Source organism: Mandrillus leucophaeus, unplaced genomic scaffold (genome assembly GCF_000951045.1).
Source record: "Mandrillus leucophaeus isolate KB7577 unplaced genomic scaffold, Mleu.le_1.0 Scaffold26, whole genome shotgun sequence".
Classification (NCBI taxonomy): Eukaryota; Metazoa; Chordata; class Mammalia; order Primates; family Cercopithecidae; genus Mandrillus; species Mandrillus leucophaeus.
Window position 1 is genome coordinate 3,811,366 of NW_012102698.1, and position 19,833 is coordinate 3,831,198.

Sequence of the window (19,833 nt, forward strand, 5' to 3'; positions counted from 1 at the left end):
GGGCAGGTGGGAACTCAAGCCTGGCACTGAGAAGATGTCCCAGCATTGCCCAGCCCCTACTTCCTGGGGCCAACCCCCCATGGAACTGGGGCTTGGGCTCCGTGACCCTGGCCAAGGCCCTCACTCCTCGAGCCTCAGCTTCCCCGTTACCACGGGATGAGGCCTGGTGTTGTGGGTTCTTTAAAATCCCTTTAGCAGGGGAGCTTTTGTGAGATAGACTTTCCTGAAGAATAGGTCAGGGGAGGGCTGCTGGGGCTGAAGTAGACTAGGGATGCAGGGTGGGGTGGGGTCCCTGAGGCCGGGCTGGGGAGGGGTCCCTGGGACATAGCTGGCTGGCGAGCTCTTTGGTCATCTGAGCCCCCGTCTGCCCCCTACCCCACCTGATTCCCAGGCTCTTCATAGCCCTGAGCTGCACAGTGGAGTACTGTCCCTCCTCCCCAGTTTACTGGTGTAGAGATTGAGACTAAGGGAGGTGAGGAGACACCCCTGGGCCACACCCACAGCTCCTGGTGTTACTCGGCCCAGCTGGTGTGGTGCCCGTGTCCAGGCTGGGGGTCTTGGTCTAGACAAGGCTCAAAGTGGCTGTTGGGCACAGAAGCTGGAAGAGAAGCTCAGGCCCCAGGTGGGGCCCCACAATGGCCCCCTGTGGCTGTCCACGCCCCAGCCTGCCCTTTGACCCCAGCCGGGGCTCAGTCACAGGGGGACAAGTCACCGCTTGAGCTAGTCTGGGATCTGCATCCCTGACACACACAGAGCTCAGGCTGGGGACATCGGGGTGGAGGCAGGGACCAAGGCATGGGCAGAGAGGCCTCCAGGCCACAGCTTGGCCCCAATCCCTGCTTGTGCAGTTGAAGGATCAGAAGCCCACAGCCCTGGCCTGCCTGGCGGTGCTGCAATCCTGGCCTGGACCACCCGGGGCCGAGGCACGCTCTGGCCAGGGAGGGCTGGGCAGGCTGCCTCACACCCTGCTCCTAATTCTGCACCTTAAACGAAGGTGATAGCAGCACACACCTTGTGGGGTCCCACGTGGGAGAGGTGAGGCAGTGGAGGGCTCAGGACGGGTAGGAACATAAAAGTGCCGGATGCGTGTGGGCCGCTTTTATTCATATTACCCATCTCTGAGCAGGCCTGGACCCTAGGCCCGATGGTCCTGGCCTGGGTGCAGTCTGAGTGGGTGCTGCATGTGTGTGCATGTATGTGTGCATGTGTGTGTGTGTGCGTGTGTGCAATGTGCACGTGTGTGCATGTGTGTGCATGTGTTTATGTGTGTACGTGTGTGTGTGCCAGGTGTACTGCTGTATGTCTCTCCACACGTCTCTGTCCTTCCCTCTCTGTTTCTCCCTCTCCCTCTGGGTCCCTCTGTCCCTCTCTGTCCCTCTCTGTCCCTCTGTCTCTCTCCAGCCCCGCCCGGCCCCCGCCCGGGCTCGGGCTGAGTCAGCGTCTCCACACTAAGCTCTTCCCTGCCGTTGTCATAAACAGATCATTGGAAAAAGTCATGCCAGGACCAAACACGCTGGCGCCCATGCGCCTGAGGCCTTTGTTCCGACCCAGCGGAGGCCCTCACACGCCAAGCGGCAGCCCCCCAGGTGGGGACAGCAGGCTCCGAGTGGGAAGGACCTGGCCTTCCGGGAGCTTTTCCCCAGCCCTGAGGTGCTGGGGACGCCCAGGAGGCCCCTCCTGCATCCAGCCCAGGTGGCCTGCCCTCGGGAGCGCTCTGGCAAAGCCAGCAACCGCCTGTGTGACGTGGCACAGAGACCCCTTCCTCCTCGGGGCTGCCCCAGGGCCTCTCAGCACCTGGATCCTGGCGGGTGGTTCCCTGAGAGCCTGCGGGCTTCTCTGGCCCTTGGGGGCCACGTGGCCTTGGGTGAGTCACACGGTCTCCTTGTGAGCCTCAGTCTCCCCATCTGTGACGTGTGGACGACAGGACCTGAGGTGGTCATGTGACAGGGCCCAGCCCAGGCGGGGGCTACAGTCATGAAAGAAATGACCCTCCTAAAAAGGTGGCAGGAGTTGGGCTGAGTGATGACTGAGGGCCAGGCTGCTGTGCCCCTATGAAGCTGAGGGAGGGGCCCTACCCACCCTGGGGTCTGCGTCCTGCTTCAGTGGCCCGGGGCTCTGGAGGCTTTGCCCATGGAACTCATGTGGGAAGCTCTGTGGGGACCTCCATGTCCTTATTCTAAGCAGAGACCCCAAATCCTGGCAGAGTCCCAGCCCCCGCCTCGGCCCCTCCTGAGGCAGGTAGGGCACCAAGGCCCCCAGGTCACCGGGCTGCACCCAGGGTCACACAGCGGGACCCGGGCAGGTAGGGCCTGTGTCCTTGGCAGTGGCCTCTCCACAGCCAGACCCCATCCCCACTCCACTCTTGTCCTGTCTGTCAGGGCCCTGCCCGGGAGGATGGAAAATTCCCAACTTGGATGAGTTCCAGGTGGCCTTGGAGGGGCCGTGTGGAAGGATTGGGACCGGAGGACCAGCCACCACCCAGCTCACAGGGCCTCCATGCCACCCCCAGGAAAGGCCACAGCCCCACCACTGCCACAGCCCCTCGGGCTCTATCCTCCCAGGTGCCTGTGAGCTGCCTTCCTGGGGTGGGGCAGCCCCGGCCTCATCCCACCCCGAGCCAGGAGTGGGCTCGGGCAGCCTCGCCTCCGGGAAACTCTTTCTGACCCTGATCGTCAAGGCCCCAGTTGTCCCTACAGTCCTGGCTGCCCGGCCCCTGAGCCTCAGAAACGTCCGCTGAGCTGCCTTGGGCTGGGCCCCCCGGTATGAGGGTGGAGGTGGGAGTGACCGGGGTTGTCAGCCTGAGGCCTGCAGACCACCAAGGTGCGGCCAGCATGAGACTGGGCCCAGCGAGCATTGCCTCCCGGCCTGGCCCCATTGGCCTGTGCTCACCCATTGTGTCCCAGGTGCAAGCCCTGGCCTGGCATACAGCAGGCACTCAATGAATGCAGGCTGAAGAACAACCAGGCCTGATAAAGGGGGCTGCCCTCCTGCCCTCAAGCTGACTCTCCTCCAAAAACGGCTGCTCAGTGACCCTCTGCCCTCAGACTGCCCCACACCACGCTGGAGGACAATGTCCCGGGAGTGACAGTCAGATCCAGTTCAAATGTCCCGTCTATCTCTCACAAGATGACTTGGGGCCACTCCCTCCTGTCCCCTCTGGGTGCAGCACCACTCAATGGAAGTCTCAGGCAAGCTGCAGGTGTCAGCTGAAATTTTCTAGTAGCCACATTAAGAAAAGTGAAAATAATTTTGGTGAACTTACTTTTTTTTTCTTTTTTTGAGATGGAGTTTCACTCTTGTTGCCCAGGCTGGAGTGCAGTGGCATGATCTTGGCTCACTGAAATCTCCTCCGAGGTTCAAGTGATTCTCCTGCCTCAGCCTCCCGAGTACCTGGGATTACAGGCATGCGCCACCACACTCAGCTAATTTTGTGTTTTTAGTAGAGATGGGGTTTCACCATGTTGCTCAGGCTGGTCTCAAACTCCTGACCTCAAGTGATCCACCCACCTCAGCCTCCCAAAGTGCTGGAATTACAGGTGTGAGCCACCGTGACTGGCTGGTGAACTTAATTTTGATAGTATATTTTATTTAGCGATTATATCCAAAATCTTACCATCTCAATATGTAATCAGTAGAAGAGTTATTCAAGAGATACTGTATTTGCTTTTGGGGTTTGAGTCTTCAAAAATCCATGTGTATCTTACACTTACAGCACATTTCAGTTGGCCCATACCATATTATGAACGCTTCCCTGCCAGAGGTGGCCTGGGGCCATCAGAGTGAACAGGTGAAGAGTCCAGCCCTCGAGACCTCGTCCCTGCTGGGGGTCACTGGGCCTGGCCTGCAAAGCCCTGCAGGGCAGTAGATGCACCTGGCCTGGAAGTCACCCTTTCACCCCACGACCCCTGGCCTCTCAAATACCCCGAGATGGGTCTCTTGGCCCCTCAGTCTGTCCAGCAGCTGACAGCCCTTGCTGAGCCCCCGCTGTGTGTAGCCCAGGAAGACACTCCCCATGCAGAGCTCGCCCCCAAAGCAAACAGGAGCAGGCGACAGCTGTGGTGGTGTCCCCGGCCGCTCACGTGAGCATGGATTAGGGGCAGTCCCTATGCCTGGTCATGTCTGAAGCCAGCACATGATGGGCAGGACTCCGCATTCCCTGGCAGCTCAAGGGTGGGGCTAGGGGGCCCGAGAGCACTCAGCCGCTGCCCCAGGCCCAGGCCTGTGGTCCTGGGGGACTCCAGGCTCCGGGGGCGTGGGGGCGGCGCCGTGGTTGGAAGGAAGCGGCCCGCAGAGGGAAGGCCCTCCCCTGCTCAGAATCTCCTATGCCTTCTGGGCCCTCCAGAGCTTCACTGGTGCTCCAGCCCTGCCCTCACCCTCCAGCCTCTGCTGTTGGCCCTGGAAGCTCCTGTCATTCCTGGAAAAGTGCTTTCGGCTTTCTGGCCCTGGAGCCTCAGCAGATGCTGTTCCATCCACCTGGCGCCCCCTTCCCTGCACTCACCTCCAGGCTGGCCTGGGTCACCTCCTCCGGGAAGCCCTTGCTGACAACCCTGATGTGATGATAGTGCCTGTTTGAAACTCCCTGCCTTGCTGGGGGGTCCCAGGTTTCCAACAGACTTTCCTGGGATACGAGGTTCTCCTGATGCTCACGCCGCCCCTTTATTCTCCTCCCCCGACCATGGCAGAAGACTGCTCAGCTGGGGACAGTCACCTCTAAGCTCATTTCTAGTCAACAGAAGAGACAAGAGACAAGCCTCTCTCGACGCATGGGGAATAGGCCTGGGATGGGCTCAGGAGGCCTCCAGGCATGAGGGGAACCACAGCAGTGGAGGGGGGCCTAGTGTGAGCCTTGACCCTCTGAGGGGAGCAGAGCAACTGGAACCCAGGGGCCCAGGGCAACGCCGGCACAGGGTCATTAGAAGAAACACCTGTCTAATGGGGAGAAGGGAGCGCTCCATCCCCAGAGGCATACAAGCACCCACACCGGGTGATGGAAAAGGGATTGGAACTTTGCACAGGGGGTTGATTTGCCCTTTTAAGGGGTACCCTTTCAGCCCTCAAGATTTAGGCACAGCCTGAGGTCAAGGCCTGAAAGGGGCTGTCCCACCCACACAGGCCAAGCCCCTTCTCAGGGCCAATCATTAATTGGCACTGCTTGAGTGGCTGTTCCCACAAGTGTCCCGGCAGCCTGCCAACCGATGGCCCAGCTCCCAACCCATGCCAGGGCACCCAGCTAGCCTCGGACATGGCTAGCCTCCCTGGTCGGCCTCTCTTCCTGCTCATGACTTCCCGCAGCTGAGCCCTGGAAGGGGAACAGGGCCTGGCGTGCTTGGGGAGGAGAGAGGAGCCAGATATGCCTGAAGCTCTGGTTTTCAGAAGGGATGTGGGGAACCAGGGTGAACATGGGAGGCAGCTACTCAGATTCCAGGCTAAGAAGTTCACTTTATCCTGAGGCCATAGGGAGCTACTGCAGGTTTTGGAGGAAGGGCTTCTGCTTAACTCAACAACTAGGGCTGGTGTGGACAGGAGGCAGTGACAGCTGCCAGAGGAGGGCCAGAAAAGCAGACCGTGCTGTGGCCATGGGGCAGAGCCCTGAGGTGTAGGGGGAAATGATACCAGCTTTCTGCTGAGACAAATGGCCTGGGGGAAGCTGGGGACAGGAGATTTAAGTAACAGGGTGCTGAGTGTGTGGGGCCAGATGTTCGCATGGGTCGCGGAGAACGGAAGCCGTGGGCAGGAGTGAGCCTGCAGTTGACAGGGCAGAGCAGGGCAAGGGGGCCAAGGGGCACCTGGAAGAGCCGGCACTTCCCAGCTGGGACTGGGCGGAGAAGTCCAGGCTACAAGCCAGGGCCCAGAAGCCAGGGAAGAAGGGGGAACAGTTGATACCAGGAAGGCCACGAGAAGTCCAGACCGAGAGCAGTGGGGGCCCCCGCTCAAGGGTGTGAAATGAGGATGGTGGGTGTGGACAGCTCTGCCAAAAAGTTTGCTTCTGAAACGCTTAGGAAAGCAAGGGGGGTGTCTTAGGTGAGTTCCCCAGCAGAAGAGACTGTGACGGGATGCAGCACTTCCAGGGTCGAGGAACAGGACAGCACACACAGCCGCATGGCCACACAGCCTGATTCCCAGGCGAGCTCAGGGATCCCACAGAGATGCCCAGGGCGGCCCACATGTCCCTCACCCCATGTCTCATGGTCCCAAATAAAGTTCCAGCTCCCAGCCCTCTGTCGAGCAGCAGGGCGATTTCCACGTCTGCCCCTCTCCTGGCGCGGTGAGGCAGCGAGGATTAGCAGGAGCGGCGCGGGACACCTGATCCACGCTCAGCTCTGCCACAACTCCCCGGGGGCTCGGCCAGGAGGCCAGGGCACCCACAGCTGCCTCCGAGCCCGCCAGCTCAGCGCTGAGGGGCCAGGCAGGCAGATGGGCCCTAGCATGAGTGAGTACTCGTGCCGACACCCTCCCCACTGGGGTGGATGGGCAGCCCTGCCTGCCACAGCTGGCACCTGGAAGGAGGGAACTGCACTTGGGTGGTGGGGCCCCAGGGAGCGGGCGGTGCCACCCTCCTCACTGTGCCAGGCGCCACCCACAGGCTGCTCACCACAAAGGGGCCCCCAGGGGCTTTTCCCCTGCGCCACCCCCAGCCCCACACCAGCGTTCCAAGCCCTGCAGAACCTAGCTCTGGCCTGTGTCCCGGCAGCTGCGGCTCTGCTCAGCTCCAGGATCAGAAGGACATGTTATGCCCATGGGCTGGGCATCCCTGCAAGCCTGGCACTGTGCCTGAGTTATCCCCCCTCCTCTGCCTCTCGCCACAGCCTGGAGGGCAGGGCACATCACTAGCCCCACTCTCATACACAGAACAGCAATTTATTGAGCACCTGGGAGAGCCACAGGGACCCACACAAGGGCCTACTGGCTTGGAGCTCACGTCACCCGTGGGGAAGTTGAGGCCCTGAGCAGCCCCGAGTGACGTGCTCAAGGTCACACAGCTGGATTCAAACCCAGGTCAGGCTCCAAAGATCACTTTTCCTTTTTCTTTCTGAGACAGAGTCTTGCTCTTTCACCCAGACTGGAGTGCAATGGTGCGATCTCGGCTCACTGCCACCTCCCTCCGCCTCCCGGGTTCAAGCAATTCTCCTGCCTCAGCCTCCCAAGTAGCTGGGATTACAGTCATATGCCACCATGTCTGGCTAATTTTTGTATTTTTAGTAGAGATGGGGTTTCACCACATTGGCCAGGATGGTCTCAATCTCTTGACCTCAGGTGATCCACCCACTTCGGCCTCCCAAAGTGCTGGGATTACAGGCATGAGCCACCAGGTCCAGTCCAAAAGTCACTTTTTAAAGCCTCTCTCTGGGCCTCAGTCTCCTTATCTGTAAAATGGGTATGATGAAGCCTTATCCCCAAGGCTGTGAGGACAGGGAGGGATTGTGGCCTCAGGGGCTGTGCACAGTCGGCAGGGATCTTGCCAGCCCACCTGGCAGGTTTCGGTGATCTCTTGGTGTCCATCAAACCAGAGGCCCACCCACTCCGCACATCCGCCCACCCGCCCTGCCCTCCGGCCATCGGATTCTCCGTGCTCCATGTGTCATGCTGGAGCATCCTGCGCAGTTCACTCGGCTCCCTCTACCTGGAAGCCCCTCCACTCTCAGAATCCACGGCATTCACGCAGCACTTCCTGTGCCCCAGCTACCCCCTGCAGTAAGCATTACCATTCGCTACTCTCCAGATAACAGGAATGGAGGTGCTGCCAGAAGAGGCAATGTGCCTTCCTCTGCACAGCTGCTAGGCAGCATCACAGTGCGTCCCAACCACTGCACGGCACCGCCAGCACCGCCACGCAGCCAGCCTATGGGCCCACGGCCACGTCACGACAATGTCCTCCAGCCCTGAGCAAGGACCCTCATCTGCACACAGCCTGGCTCCCATCGAGGCCTCAGACGCGGCAGTGCCCCCTAGGGCCAGGCCAGGCACGCAGAAGGGCTCACAGGAAGGCAAAGAAATCGACCCCCCGGGAGGCGTGTGCGGAACAGTGGCCTGGGCTGGCCTTCAGTGGGTGGCCTGGACCACTGCCCCGGCCACGATGGCTGGGCCCCTTGAGCCCAGAGGCGCCCTTACCTACTCGGAGCTCTTGCCCAAAGACAGTCTTCTCGCCGAGGGCAGAGCAGTTCCAGCGTCCAAAGCGGAACTGGTACTGGCACTCGTTGATGCCCATCTGCGCCCCCTCCCCGATCACAATGATGGCATCGGGCCGGCTCTGGCAGATGGCACGCTGCCGCGGGGCTAGGCCAGGAATCTTGTTGCAGATGATGTTGGCTCCCAGGGCCACCACTGATGACAGTGCTCTGCAGAGGGGAGGAGACAGAGGCTGTGAGACAGCGGCGGCCAGCGCCCCTCCTCACCCCCACCACCTTTCCCCCACTCGGCCTCTCAGTCGCAAGCCCTGCACTAGCTCTGCCCACCAGGGCACAAGCAGATCCCTGCCATCAGAGGGGCCATTTCCCATCAACTCACACGCATGACCCCAGGTGACCACACGTGTCACCCCAACTCACACGCACAACCCCAGCCACATACACCCAGGCCTCTGAGCCTCAGAATACAAGAATCACGTAACCGCAAGTCCTACAGCTCTCCAGGCCGCTGAATCAGATACACAGCCCCTTCAGATTAGACAGGATCATGCTTGGGATGTGGCAGCCGCCAACTTGGGACTGTCTGCAGCTGTCTCCAAGCGGCAGACCCCAACTCCCCGACCAACGGGGCTTCCCCCTCATTTATAAATTCCCTGATGGCCCCTCCGTGGCACCTGGGCCAGGTGGGCTGCTGAGCAGAACAGCAGCCAAGCCCACCCAGTACTGACTCCAGCTCTGACCTGTGTGTACCTTTGAGAAGGCACTCCCTGTCTGAGCCTCAGTTTCCACACCCATGAAATGGGGGTATAAACCACCCATCCCCAGGCTCAGACGACCACAGGGAGAAAGGCTGCACCGGGAATGGTGGCTGTGGCTGTTTTCTCTCCTGTTGGGGTGACTGGGTGCATGCAGAGGAAGAAATTAGGCCTGCAGCAAATTGAGCACTTACTGTGTACTGGGCTCAGCAGGGGCCTTATTGCAATACTGCAGCTTCGCAGGGGTCCCCCAGGGGTCCTTTGTCACTAATCTCCTAGCAACTCTCACGACCTGAAGCCCTAGACAGGAACCTACAGGTCCCACTCACTCTACTTCAAGTGTTATAAGAGGGATTGTCGTTGTTTGTTTGTTTGTTTTGAGACAGAGTTTCGGAATCTTACTCTGTTGCCCAGGCTGGAATGCAGTGGTATGATCTCAACTCATTGCAACCTCCACATTCCGCGTTCAAGCCATCCTTTTGCCTTAGCCTCCCGAGTAGCTGTACTACAGGGGCCCACCACCACACCAGGCTAATTTTTGTATTTTTCGTAGAGACGGGATGTCACCATGTTGGCCAGGCTGGTCTCGAACTCCTGACCTCAGGTGATCCACCTGCCTCGGGCTCCCAAAGTGCTGGGATTACAGGTGTGAGCCACCGCACCTGGCCTTGTGTGCTTTTTAATGAGGTGAAATTCCCATAATATAAAATGAACCACTTTGAAGTGTACAGTTCTGTGGCATCTAATACATTCAATGTTGTGCAACCTCCAGCACCGTCAGGTTCCCAGATATTTCCACCACCCCAAAAGGAAACCACACCCATCGGTCACTCCCCGTCCTCCCCTCCCCAACCCCGGCAACCACCAGTCTGCTTTCTGTTCCCATGGATCTGCCCATTCTGAACGTTTCCTATGGATGGACTCATTCATCACGTGACCTTTGCTGTCTGACTTCTTTCACTTAGCGTCATGTTTTCAAGGGTCATTTGCGTGGTCACAGGTCAGTGCTTCATACCTTTGTAAGGCTGATGACATTCCATTGTATGGATAGACCACATTTTGTGTATCTATTCATGGCTGGTGGACATTTGGGCTGTTTCCATCTTTGGACTACTGTGAGTAATGCCGCCATGAACGTGCGGGTAAGGTTTGTGTTTGAGCCTCTGTTTTCAGTCTCTGGGGCACGGACCTAGGAGTTGCTGGGTCAGGTGGTCCCTTCGCTTTCTGAGGACTTGCCAGACCGCCTTCCACAGCGGCTGCCCCAGTCATCTGGCTTTAAGCACCCATGGAAGGGGCAGTAAGCTGGAAGGAGTGGGGCGGCTGGATTCAGGCAGACCTGCAGGCAACAGCGGGTTTCAGCACAGTGCTTGGCTTCAAAACAACAGATCGGGCCTGTTTAATGAGGGGGAAAGATGTGGGAGTTGAGGGGACCGCCAGGAGCCCCCGAAGCTGATGCCCATGGCCCTGGGCTCCTAGTGTGCTGGGGACCCTTCTACCTACTGCCCGCCCGCCCTTTTCTTGAGGGAAACAAGTCAGTGATTTTCCAGGGCAGTCGAGCACCCACAGCCAGCTGGAAAGTCCCCGTGTGGCCTGAGCCCACAGCACGTGCTGCAGCCGGGCCGCCAGGGCGACACTCAATCCCCGAGGCCCGCCCAGCCCGCCCACTAATCTGGCCAAGACCTTCCTGGGTCTCCTACGGGCACAATGGGCAGAAAAGCCCCAGGCTGGCATGGAGGAAGAGCATCTGGATGGGTGGGGCGGGGAGCGGGCTGGAATCCGGGGAATTCAGCCCAAAGTAATTGTAGATCCTCGGAAAACCGAGCTGGGGAAATGAGATGGATGGGAACCCTGCCGGGCACCCTGCTTGCCGGGGGACAGAGCCCGCCTCAGTCCTGGCCTGAGGGACACTCTCCAGTCCCAAATTCTCCCCGCAGCCTCAGGGCTGAGAAACCCCCATTATCTGCAGTAGATACCCTTGCTGGGGGGACCCTGATAGGACTTAGTGTGGACCCTGGGGCAGCAATGGATCATTGCGATGGCCAAAGCCCTGGCCTCCCACCTCCAGGCAGCTGTCTACCACCGGCCCTGCCAGCACCCAGATCTGACCATGTCAATCCTCTGCTCAAAGCCCGTCCCTAGGTCCCCATTGCCCAGGGGACTATCCAAGCTCCTGTGCCTGGAACTAGAGGCCTCTTGGGGTCTGGCCTCGGGTGACCCCGCCTCCCAGCTGTGTCTGCTGGTCCCTCCCCTGGGTGCTGCTCCTTCTCTGTTTTTCCTGTCTGACATATTCCATTTCCCTTTCAGGGCCCAAGTGAAAGCCCCACTGTGCTCAAGCTCCTTATTCCCTGGCACTGAGGGGGAGCACAGTGGGCGCTGGTTTTGCAGGTATAGAGCCCATTCTCCAGTCTCACAGTCACCGTGTCCGTGCCCGGCTTCCCCACCAGACGGTGGGCCCCTCCAGGACAGTGCCAAGTCTGCTCCGTCAGGTCTCAGGGCTGCCAGGTGTAGCCATCTCTCGAGTGTTTGTGGTATAGATAAATGAATACATGAACAAGTCAGTACTTAAGAACCACATCTGAAAGAACTCCTACAACTCAACAACAAAAAGACAAATAACCCAGTGTGACAGTGAGCAAAGCGCTTGTAGACATTTCTCCAAAGAAGATATACACATGGCCAACAAGCTGGAGAAGATGCTCAGCCTCGGTAATCACTGGGGAAGTGCAAACCAAAACCAAAATGAGATGCCACCTCACACCCACTAGGATGACTATGATAAGAAAGAAAGAAAGAAAGAAAGAAAGAAAGAAAGAAAGAAAGAAAGAAAGAAAGAAAGAAAGAAAGAAAGAAAGAAAGAAAGAGAAAGAAAGAAGGAAACAAGTGTTGCCAAGGATGTGGAGAAATTGAAACCCTCATACACTGGCGATAGGAGCATGCAATGGTATCGCCACTATAGAGAATGGTTTGGCAGTTCCTTAATAAGTTCAACCTGGAGTTACCCAGTGATTCCACCCCTTGGTATATATTCAAATGAACTGAAGACAGGTGTTTAGACTAAAGCTTGTACACAAATTATCACAGTAGCACTACTCACAATAGCCAAACAGTGGAAACAAATTCAAATGCCTGTCAACAGCTGAGTGGATAAATCAAATGTGATCTATCTATACAGTGGAACATTATGTGGCCATAAAAACAAGCGAAGCACTGGGTTATGCCACAGTGTGGAGGAACCTCAACAATACAATGCTACATAAAGGAAGCAAGACCCCAAAACCACATACTGTGTGGTTCCAGGGATATGAAATGTCCAGAATAGGCAAATCCATCGAGACAGAAAGTAGAAAGGTGATTGCCAGGGCTGGGTGGAGAAACGGGGAATGGGGAGTGGCTGCCTAAGGAGTATGGAATTTCCATCTGGGGTGATGGAAAGTTCTGGAACTGGGGGTAGTGATTGCACCACATTGTGAATGGACTAAATGCCACTGAATTGTTCATTTAAAAATGGTTAAAGTGGTAAATTTTATTTTACGTATTTTAACCACGATTTTAAAAACTCTATCTTTACACACGACTTCTGCACCCCAGTGAAGATTAGGTCCCAATTGAAGGGGAAGTGAGAGGCCCACCCAGCCGACGCCCTGCTTGCTGCCCTGCACACTTACCCGGGGTGTGTGGGGCTGATGGAGCGGGGGGACTAGAGCCCCCAGTAGCCCCCTGTGTGCCCGTGCACAGGTGAAAGGGGAAGTAAAGGCATCGGGGAATAGAATACAGGCTCCTGCACTGTATTTTGCCAGGAGTATAAATAATTAGATGTGGTTGATAATTCAGAAATAATTTCAAAATTGTCCCCCTTACTAAGTGGGGGTGTCTGTGTTTCCACTAACAATACCAGGTGCTCCCATTCTGAGGGTCGACTCTGGGCCGTTGGGACCTCAGATCTCACCGGTGTATCACTTAATCCTCACCTTGCTAGGTGAGTGGTGCCATCCTCATTTTGCAGGTGTGCAGACTGGAGCTCAGAGAGGCTAGGGGACCTGCCTGGGGCTGCACAGCCAGGCTTGGAGCCCAGTCTCTGAGTCCAGAACTCAGGTAGAAGAAGGAGTGCCACGTAGTAAGTGTGGGACATACGCTGGAATGTGGCCTGGAGCAGGCACTGGGTCGGCTTTTCACTCTCAAAACAGCTTGAGTTCTTCCTTTGCTTAAAATCCTTCAGGCCGTACAGCAATTCACTCCAGGTGCACAGGTGGCTCCCATGCAGCTGCCATCCCTGCCCTCCCACTGCTGCCCCGGGCACTGTCCAGTCTGACCCCTGCCCTCCCGGAGCTGGCCTGGCCCTGCCACACCCCAGACCTGGCCCATGCCATTCCTTCCACCTGGAGGGGAGGGGTTGGGGAGAGGGGTGACTGGGACTGGCCCTCCTTAGAGAATGGTTGGCGTGGGAAGTGGGGGAAAAATATCTACCAACTAAATAGCCAGCGATTTAGAGGAGGCCAGAGAGCCACGCGGGTAGCGTGCTCTCCCCAGGGCCACTGGGGAGCGTGGGGGCACTGAGGAGCATGGGGGCACTGAGGAGCATGGGGGCACTGGGAAGCCTGGGGCCACTGGGGAGTGTGGGGTCACTGGGGAGCGTGGGGGCACTGGGGAGCGTGGGGGCACTGGGAAGCACAGGATCACTGAGGAGCATGGGGGCACTGGGGAGCCTGGGCTGGCCATGGGCACCCTCAGCAAACCCTGTGGAGCAGACCCAGCTTCACTCCAAGTGTGAAAACTCTCAGGGGTGGCTCCCTCGTCCTCGGCTGCTCTCCTGGGTGCCCAGGGAAGGTTGGCCAGGGAGGCTCTGAGTGGCTGTGAGTGCAGAGATGCTGGGAGCGGGGGCGTTCATGTTTCAGTCCCTGACCTTTTCCATGGAAAAATTCTGCCCCCGGCTCATCCCCCTGCACTGAATGGGGCCTCGGGACACAGGCGAGATGCCAGGTGGGATGGGCAGGTTGCAAGTTGGGAAAGTTTCCTTACCCCAGCCTGGGCCAGCCTGCTGCAAGGAAGGCGCTTATGGGAGAAGAGTTTAGCCCTGCAGACGAGAAGCCTCCTCCTCATTCCCCAGGGACTGTGGACAAGGCCCTGCAGTCTCAGGCCAGGGGCCAGCAGAGGCTCAGGAGCTTCCTGAGATGCATCCCGGTGCAGGTTTTGAGCCAGCCCCGTGTACAAGGAGGGGCTGCCGCCGGGTAGCGGGACGACCTTGCTCTTTGGCAGAGTCTCCCCAAGGGAGTGGGGCTGCCTTCAGGAGGAGGTGGCTGCAGTGGGGGTGAGGGGAAGGTAAGGACACTCCAGCCGCTTCAACCACTGCCAGGTGACAGATGAGAGCAGAATTGGACAGAAGGCGAGTCCTCGGCGGCAGTGTGAGCCAGGTGCCAGGCCAGCCCCACAACCCTGGGGCGCCTGAGTCTGCAAATTCCTAGCTGTGAGACTCAGGCAAGTTTCTTAACTGTGCCTCAGTTTTCTCCTCTGTAAAATGGGAGTGATAACAGCCCATATCCATCTCAGGGCCGCTGGGAGGGCCCATCCTGTGACGTCCACAGCACGGGCCGCTGGTCTGCAGTGAGAGCCCTCATCATTAACCCTTGAAGCTTGAGACTGCAAAGTTCATTACTGACTCATTCACTGGACACACAATGTCTGACCCCCAGGATCTAGCCTCCCCCTGGAGATCAGGGACCAGCGTCTATGGGGCCCCAAGCCCGAGACCAGAAACTGTGAAGCCACTGGGTATCCACATCAGCCACTGCACCTACCACCAGTGGGTCCATGCCCAGATCAGCCCTTCCCTGTGGCCCAGCAATCTCTCTCCTGTACCCAGGACAAACCTGTGCTTGTGATCACCCAAGGATATGCACATGGGTCTATCGCATAAATGGGGAACAACCCAGGCGTCTGTCAACAGGAGGATGGATAAATTAAGTGTGGTCCATTCATGCAGCGTGACTACACGGCGAAGAAACTGCCGACCCGCGTCAACACAGATGGGCCTCACAGACATCACGGTGCGTGAAAGAAGCCAGGAAAGAGGATGTGTGGATTCCACCACTTCTAAGAATCTCCGGCCGGGCGCCATGGCTCACGCCTGTAATCCCAGCACTTTGGGAGGCTGAGGTGGGTGGATCACGAAGGCAGGAGATCGAGACCATCCTGGCCAACATGGTGAAATCCCATCTCTACTAAAAATACAAAAATTAGCTGGGTGTGGTGGCGTGAGGCTGTAATCCCAGCTACTCAGGAAGCTGAGGCAGGAGAATCGCTTGAACCAGGGAGTTGGAGGTTGCAGTGAGCCAAGTTCGCACCACTACACTCCAGCCTGGTGACAGAGTGAGACTCCATCTCAAAAAAAAAATACCCAGAACAAGCCCACCTCATCTTGGAGAGAGAAGTCAGAATAGTTACCCTTGGGTGGGTGGCACCAACTGGGAGTGAGCAGAGGGAGCCTGCCGATATACCAGAATGTTCTTTGTCCCCAGCTGGGTGGTGGTTGCATGAGTGCACGCATATGTAAAAATGCATCAAGGTGTGCACTAGAGATTTCCGCATTTTACGTAAATTATATCTCAGCATAAAAGGAAAGTATTACAGTATGTGACTTTATTGAAATAGGGCAATAACAAAGCAGGAATGGAAACTGCAGGCTTCTTACAATAATTAAAATACAGAAAACAGGCCGGGCACAGTGGTTCACACCTGTAATCCCAGCACTTTGGGAGGCCGAGGCGAGTGGATCACCTAGGGTCAGGAGTTTGAGACTGGCCTGGCCAACATGGTGAAACCCTATCTCTACTAAAAATACAAGGATTAGCCGGGCATGGTGGCACACGCCTGTGATCCCAGCTACTTGGGAGGCTGAAGAAGGAAATTGCTTGAACCAGGAGGCGGAAGTTGCAGTGAACCGAGATCACGCCACTGCACTCCAGCCTGCGTGAGGCAGCAAGACTCCATCTCAAAAAAACAAACCAAAAAAACCCAGAAAACACACTTCAAAATTCAAATGCCAACATTAAAAATCATGCCCGTGTACCGTGTGCTTGGTGTGTGCCTGGCCCGCCTTGCGGGTGCTAGCCTTTCCTGCACACGTGCTCCATGGGGCCACTGGGCTGGGCCAGCCACCGACCTAAGGCAGAGCTGGGCTGAGCCAGAATACCCTGCCAGGGCTCCTCTGCCTCAGCCTGTGCCCATCAGCCAGCCTGTCCCCACCAGGCCCTCAGCCTCTGTGGACCCTGAATGCGGGCAACAGCCCACCGCAGCAGCTCCCAGGCAGTGAGAAGGTTAAGTGCAGGAGACCCCAGGGAGTTGTGGGGGCTCATAGCCCTTGGTGGAGTGCTCTCCTGCTCTGCCTATGCCCAGCCTGGCACTCAGGCAGTGGACAGAGCTGCCACATAGCGACCATCCTTCCTCCCAAAGGAGCAGGGCCATCAGCAGCGATGGGGAGGAACAGGGTTGTGGGACGTGGCCCCTCTGGCCAAGACCCTCATTTGGGCGGCGCCATCTCTGCCAAGGCCCAGCCTGGGGGCTCCCTCCTCCAACATTCTCAGGAGCTTTGGGGTAACCTATCATCTCACTCTTGGGTACCCTGAGCCCAGGTGGCAGGGGGTGGGCAGCATCTCACCTGTGCCCGGAATTAGAGCCACGCTGTCCTCTCCCTGACGCCCCTGCTGTGTTCAGGAGTAACCCCCGCTTCCACGCCTCCCCCAGCAGACACCCCTGCTGTGTTCAGGAGTAACCCCTGCTTCCACGCCTCCCCCAGCAGACACCCCTGCTGTGTTCAGGAGTAACCCCTGCTTCCACGCCTCCCCCAGCAGGTGGGCGTCTAACCTAAATCCCGCATGCTGTCAGGGTTTTCAGTGGTTGAGGCAGAGTGAACACCCACTGCGTGCCTGACTGGCCTCAGAGTCCCCTCAGGGCTGCTATTTCAAAGTTCGGGGGGCCAAGGGCTAGAATGGTGACAATAATCATGATTACTCTTCCCTCAGAACAGGAATCGGAGGTCCAGAAAGGTTCAGCAGCCTTCCTGGTAGCTGAGGAAGGCTGGGAGCGAGCAGGGCTGGAACCCACCCCTCCCGTCCCAGTGCCCTGTCATCAACCCTTCCCCTGGGACATACCCCATCCCTGACCCTCAAAGACAGCGGGGGCAGGATGGGCAGAGTGTGGTCACTTGTCCTCCTGGAGAGCCACCCTCCCATGCAAGTCTCTAGGGGCAGGAGGCTGCATCTGGGGGCAGTCTGTGTGGGGTTGGGCCTTCCCTGAGGAGCTCTGGGAGAAGGAAGCCCCCCGACATGCACCAAGCTGCAAGTATTCTCTCAGGCTCCAGACTGAGTCATGGGCCCTCCCCAAACAGGTCTGAGCCCCCGTAGCTGGGTCCAGGATGGCAGAACCCTGTCTTACTCCCCACGATATGCTGGGCCTGGTGCAAGGCCAGGCGTGGCAGAGCCTCAGCTGTCACCGCAGAATGAGTGAATGAATGGTGGGTGACGAGTGGCTGATAGACACTTGCAGGAGACACTCTTCCCCGACAGCGGGCCCTGCCTGTGCAGGCAGGGGCTGGGGCTGCAGGCTGGGTGGGCAGCAAGGCTGCCGTGGGGCGTCCCCTTGTCACTCAGACTGTGTTACAGGTCAGTTGAAACCAGCTTGTACCCCCACTTCACATAGGGTTGAGAAAATGCCCACAGTCCATGTCAGGGCCCAGCGTTTAAAACTGGGGGATGGGGTGGTGAGGAGTATGGGGGTGAAACCACCCAAAGTACCCCTCGAGAGGGCACAGCTCCCCGCCAGCAACAGGACAAGCTGTGTCTTTCTGGTGATGAGGCCTGGGAGAAATCGGCTATGCTATGACACAGATGTGGGCTCATGTCCTGAGGAGGCCTGGGAGCCAGGCACCTCCACCTCAGTATCCCATTTCTCCTCCAAATTCCCAAAAACCAACCCCACAAACCACAGCCCAGCTCCATTTTGCCAATGGAGGTGGGGGGACGCAAATGGCCCCACAGCAGCCTGGCTGGACCCCTGCTCTCCCACCTCGCTCTGGACTGGACACCAGCTCCCAGCACGGCACCCAAGCAGTCCTAGTGCTGCCCATCCCACCCAGTTTCAGGGTGGAAGCAGCCCCCACCCCGCCACTGAAAGCATCCCCGGGAAGGACGGGGCAGCGCTCCGTCGGGGAGACACGAGATCTGACTTCTTCCTGGAACCCAGCTGGAGCCTGCCCGGGACTCAGCATCCCAGACCCCCAGAGCCACAGGAGCCAGAAGCAGAACCCTGGGGCCGCCTGCCCTCCCCCGCAGATAACATGCACCTCTTTCAAACAGCTCACAGAAGTCAGAAAGCCTTTCCCCAGCACGCCCTGCTCTGCCCCCAGGGCACCCACCATCCTACCCCTGGCATGGGTCCACGCCCCACCCTGACACCAGCAGAATCGTGGCCTTAGGGCCTGCCTGAGCCACCTCCCGGCCCCAGCCCAGGCTGCTCCTCCTTGGCCACTTTGGCCAGGTGGCCCCAGGCCTGCCCCCTCAGTCCTCACTCTTGCCCACACTCCTTCCTAGCATGCTGGCCCCTGACCTGCTGAGCTCTCCACTGCAGAGACCCCTCCTTGGGGAGTCATTCCCACCCACCAGCCCCCTCTGGGAGCGCCCAGACTCTATGCTTGACCTCTCAGGCTGTCCTAAAGCCACTGTGTCAGCGGCAGACTCCCCAGGGCAGGGGTCCCCAGCATTGCCCAGCACCTGGCCAGGCCCTAAGCTCAACATGGGCATGAGCCACCCCACCCCCCCAGCTGAGGGAGCATGGGCAGCCCCCCCCCCAGCTCTCTGGGTGGCAGGGACAGGCCGGCTGAGCCTGGGCCTGATCTCCGGCCTCCCTCCCGGCCCCTGGCCCTGGCTGCTGGGCTGCCCCGGGCTCCTGCAGCCCACGCTCCTGGCCCGGGGCGCTTTGTAATTCTTCCTTCTCAGGCATCTTCTGGCAAAAATATTTGAAGAATGCTCCAATTATCTGTGATCAGCCAGGGAGGCGGGCCTGGATCCACCCATCCAGGAAGTAACTCAGCAGATACCCGGGAGGACAGCGCCTGGCCCCCGTGCCCACCCAGGGCCGAGTCCTCGCCAGCCTCTTCCTCAGGTGGGCAGAGGGTTGGCCCGGAACTTTCCATCCATATAGGGGCTCGTCTATGCCTTTGGAGCCCAGCAGGGTTCCTTGGGGCTGAGTATGGGGCAGGGGCTGGTGGTGGCCTCAGTGTTCCCGCCTGTCAAATGGGGATAAGAATGTGGGCCAGGTCTGGGGTCATTCAGCAGACCCCATGAACCACAGGCTGCAGACTGGTCAGACACCCCCACTCACCCAGAACACAGCTCCACCTGCACCTGCCCCGTAATGCCTGGACCCCACAGCAGCTCCAGCGCTGCCCTCAGAGGAAGCTGGAGGGGATGCATCGCAGCCCAGAGCTGGCCGTGCCGGTGGGAAGGAGCCAGAGAGAATGAATAGGACAGGTCTGGGCTCAACAGCTGGTGCCCCGTCCTTCCTGGAGGAGGGCCCCGCTCCGTGGGATGGGGGTCGGGGGGCTTGGGTCAGGGGTTTTCCCAGCCACCCCAAGGCTGTTCTGAGTCCCAGTTTTCTCATCTGAGAGCAAGGGACAATCAGCCCTCCTTTGGCAAGTGGCAGGTGAGGCCTGGAAGGGGCCTTACACCTGTGGGGAAGGGACAGGCCCAAAGCGCTCCCCTTTCCAAGCAGGGTTCATGGTGTGTGGGGCCCTGGAACCGCTTCCCACCCTTTCCCACCCTCTCCCCAGTCTGGTTCCCCTGGCTGGTCCTTGCCAGTCTGACCTTACAGATGAGGAAACTGAGGCTGAGAGACAATAGCCAGAAGAAAGCAGTGTGGGTGGGGGCTGGGACAGTGCATCCTTAGAGGAGGCAAAGGGAGCT

The 19,833-nt window shown here is 58.5% G+C and overlaps 1 protein-coding gene across 1 annotated transcript in view; it reads right to left on the bottom strand.

Moving 5' to 3' along the window:
- WNT7B (wingless-type MMTV integration site family, member 7B) overlaps positions 1-19,833 on the bottom strand; it is a 68,651-nt gene that overhangs the window by 21,074 nt on the left and 27,744 nt on the right. The window contains exon 2 of the mRNA XM_011984038.1: positions 8,110-8,336. Coding sequence (XP_011839428.1) covers positions 8,110-8,336 — 227 coding nt within the window. The remainder of the gene's footprint in view (positions 1-8,109; positions 8,337-19,833) is intronic.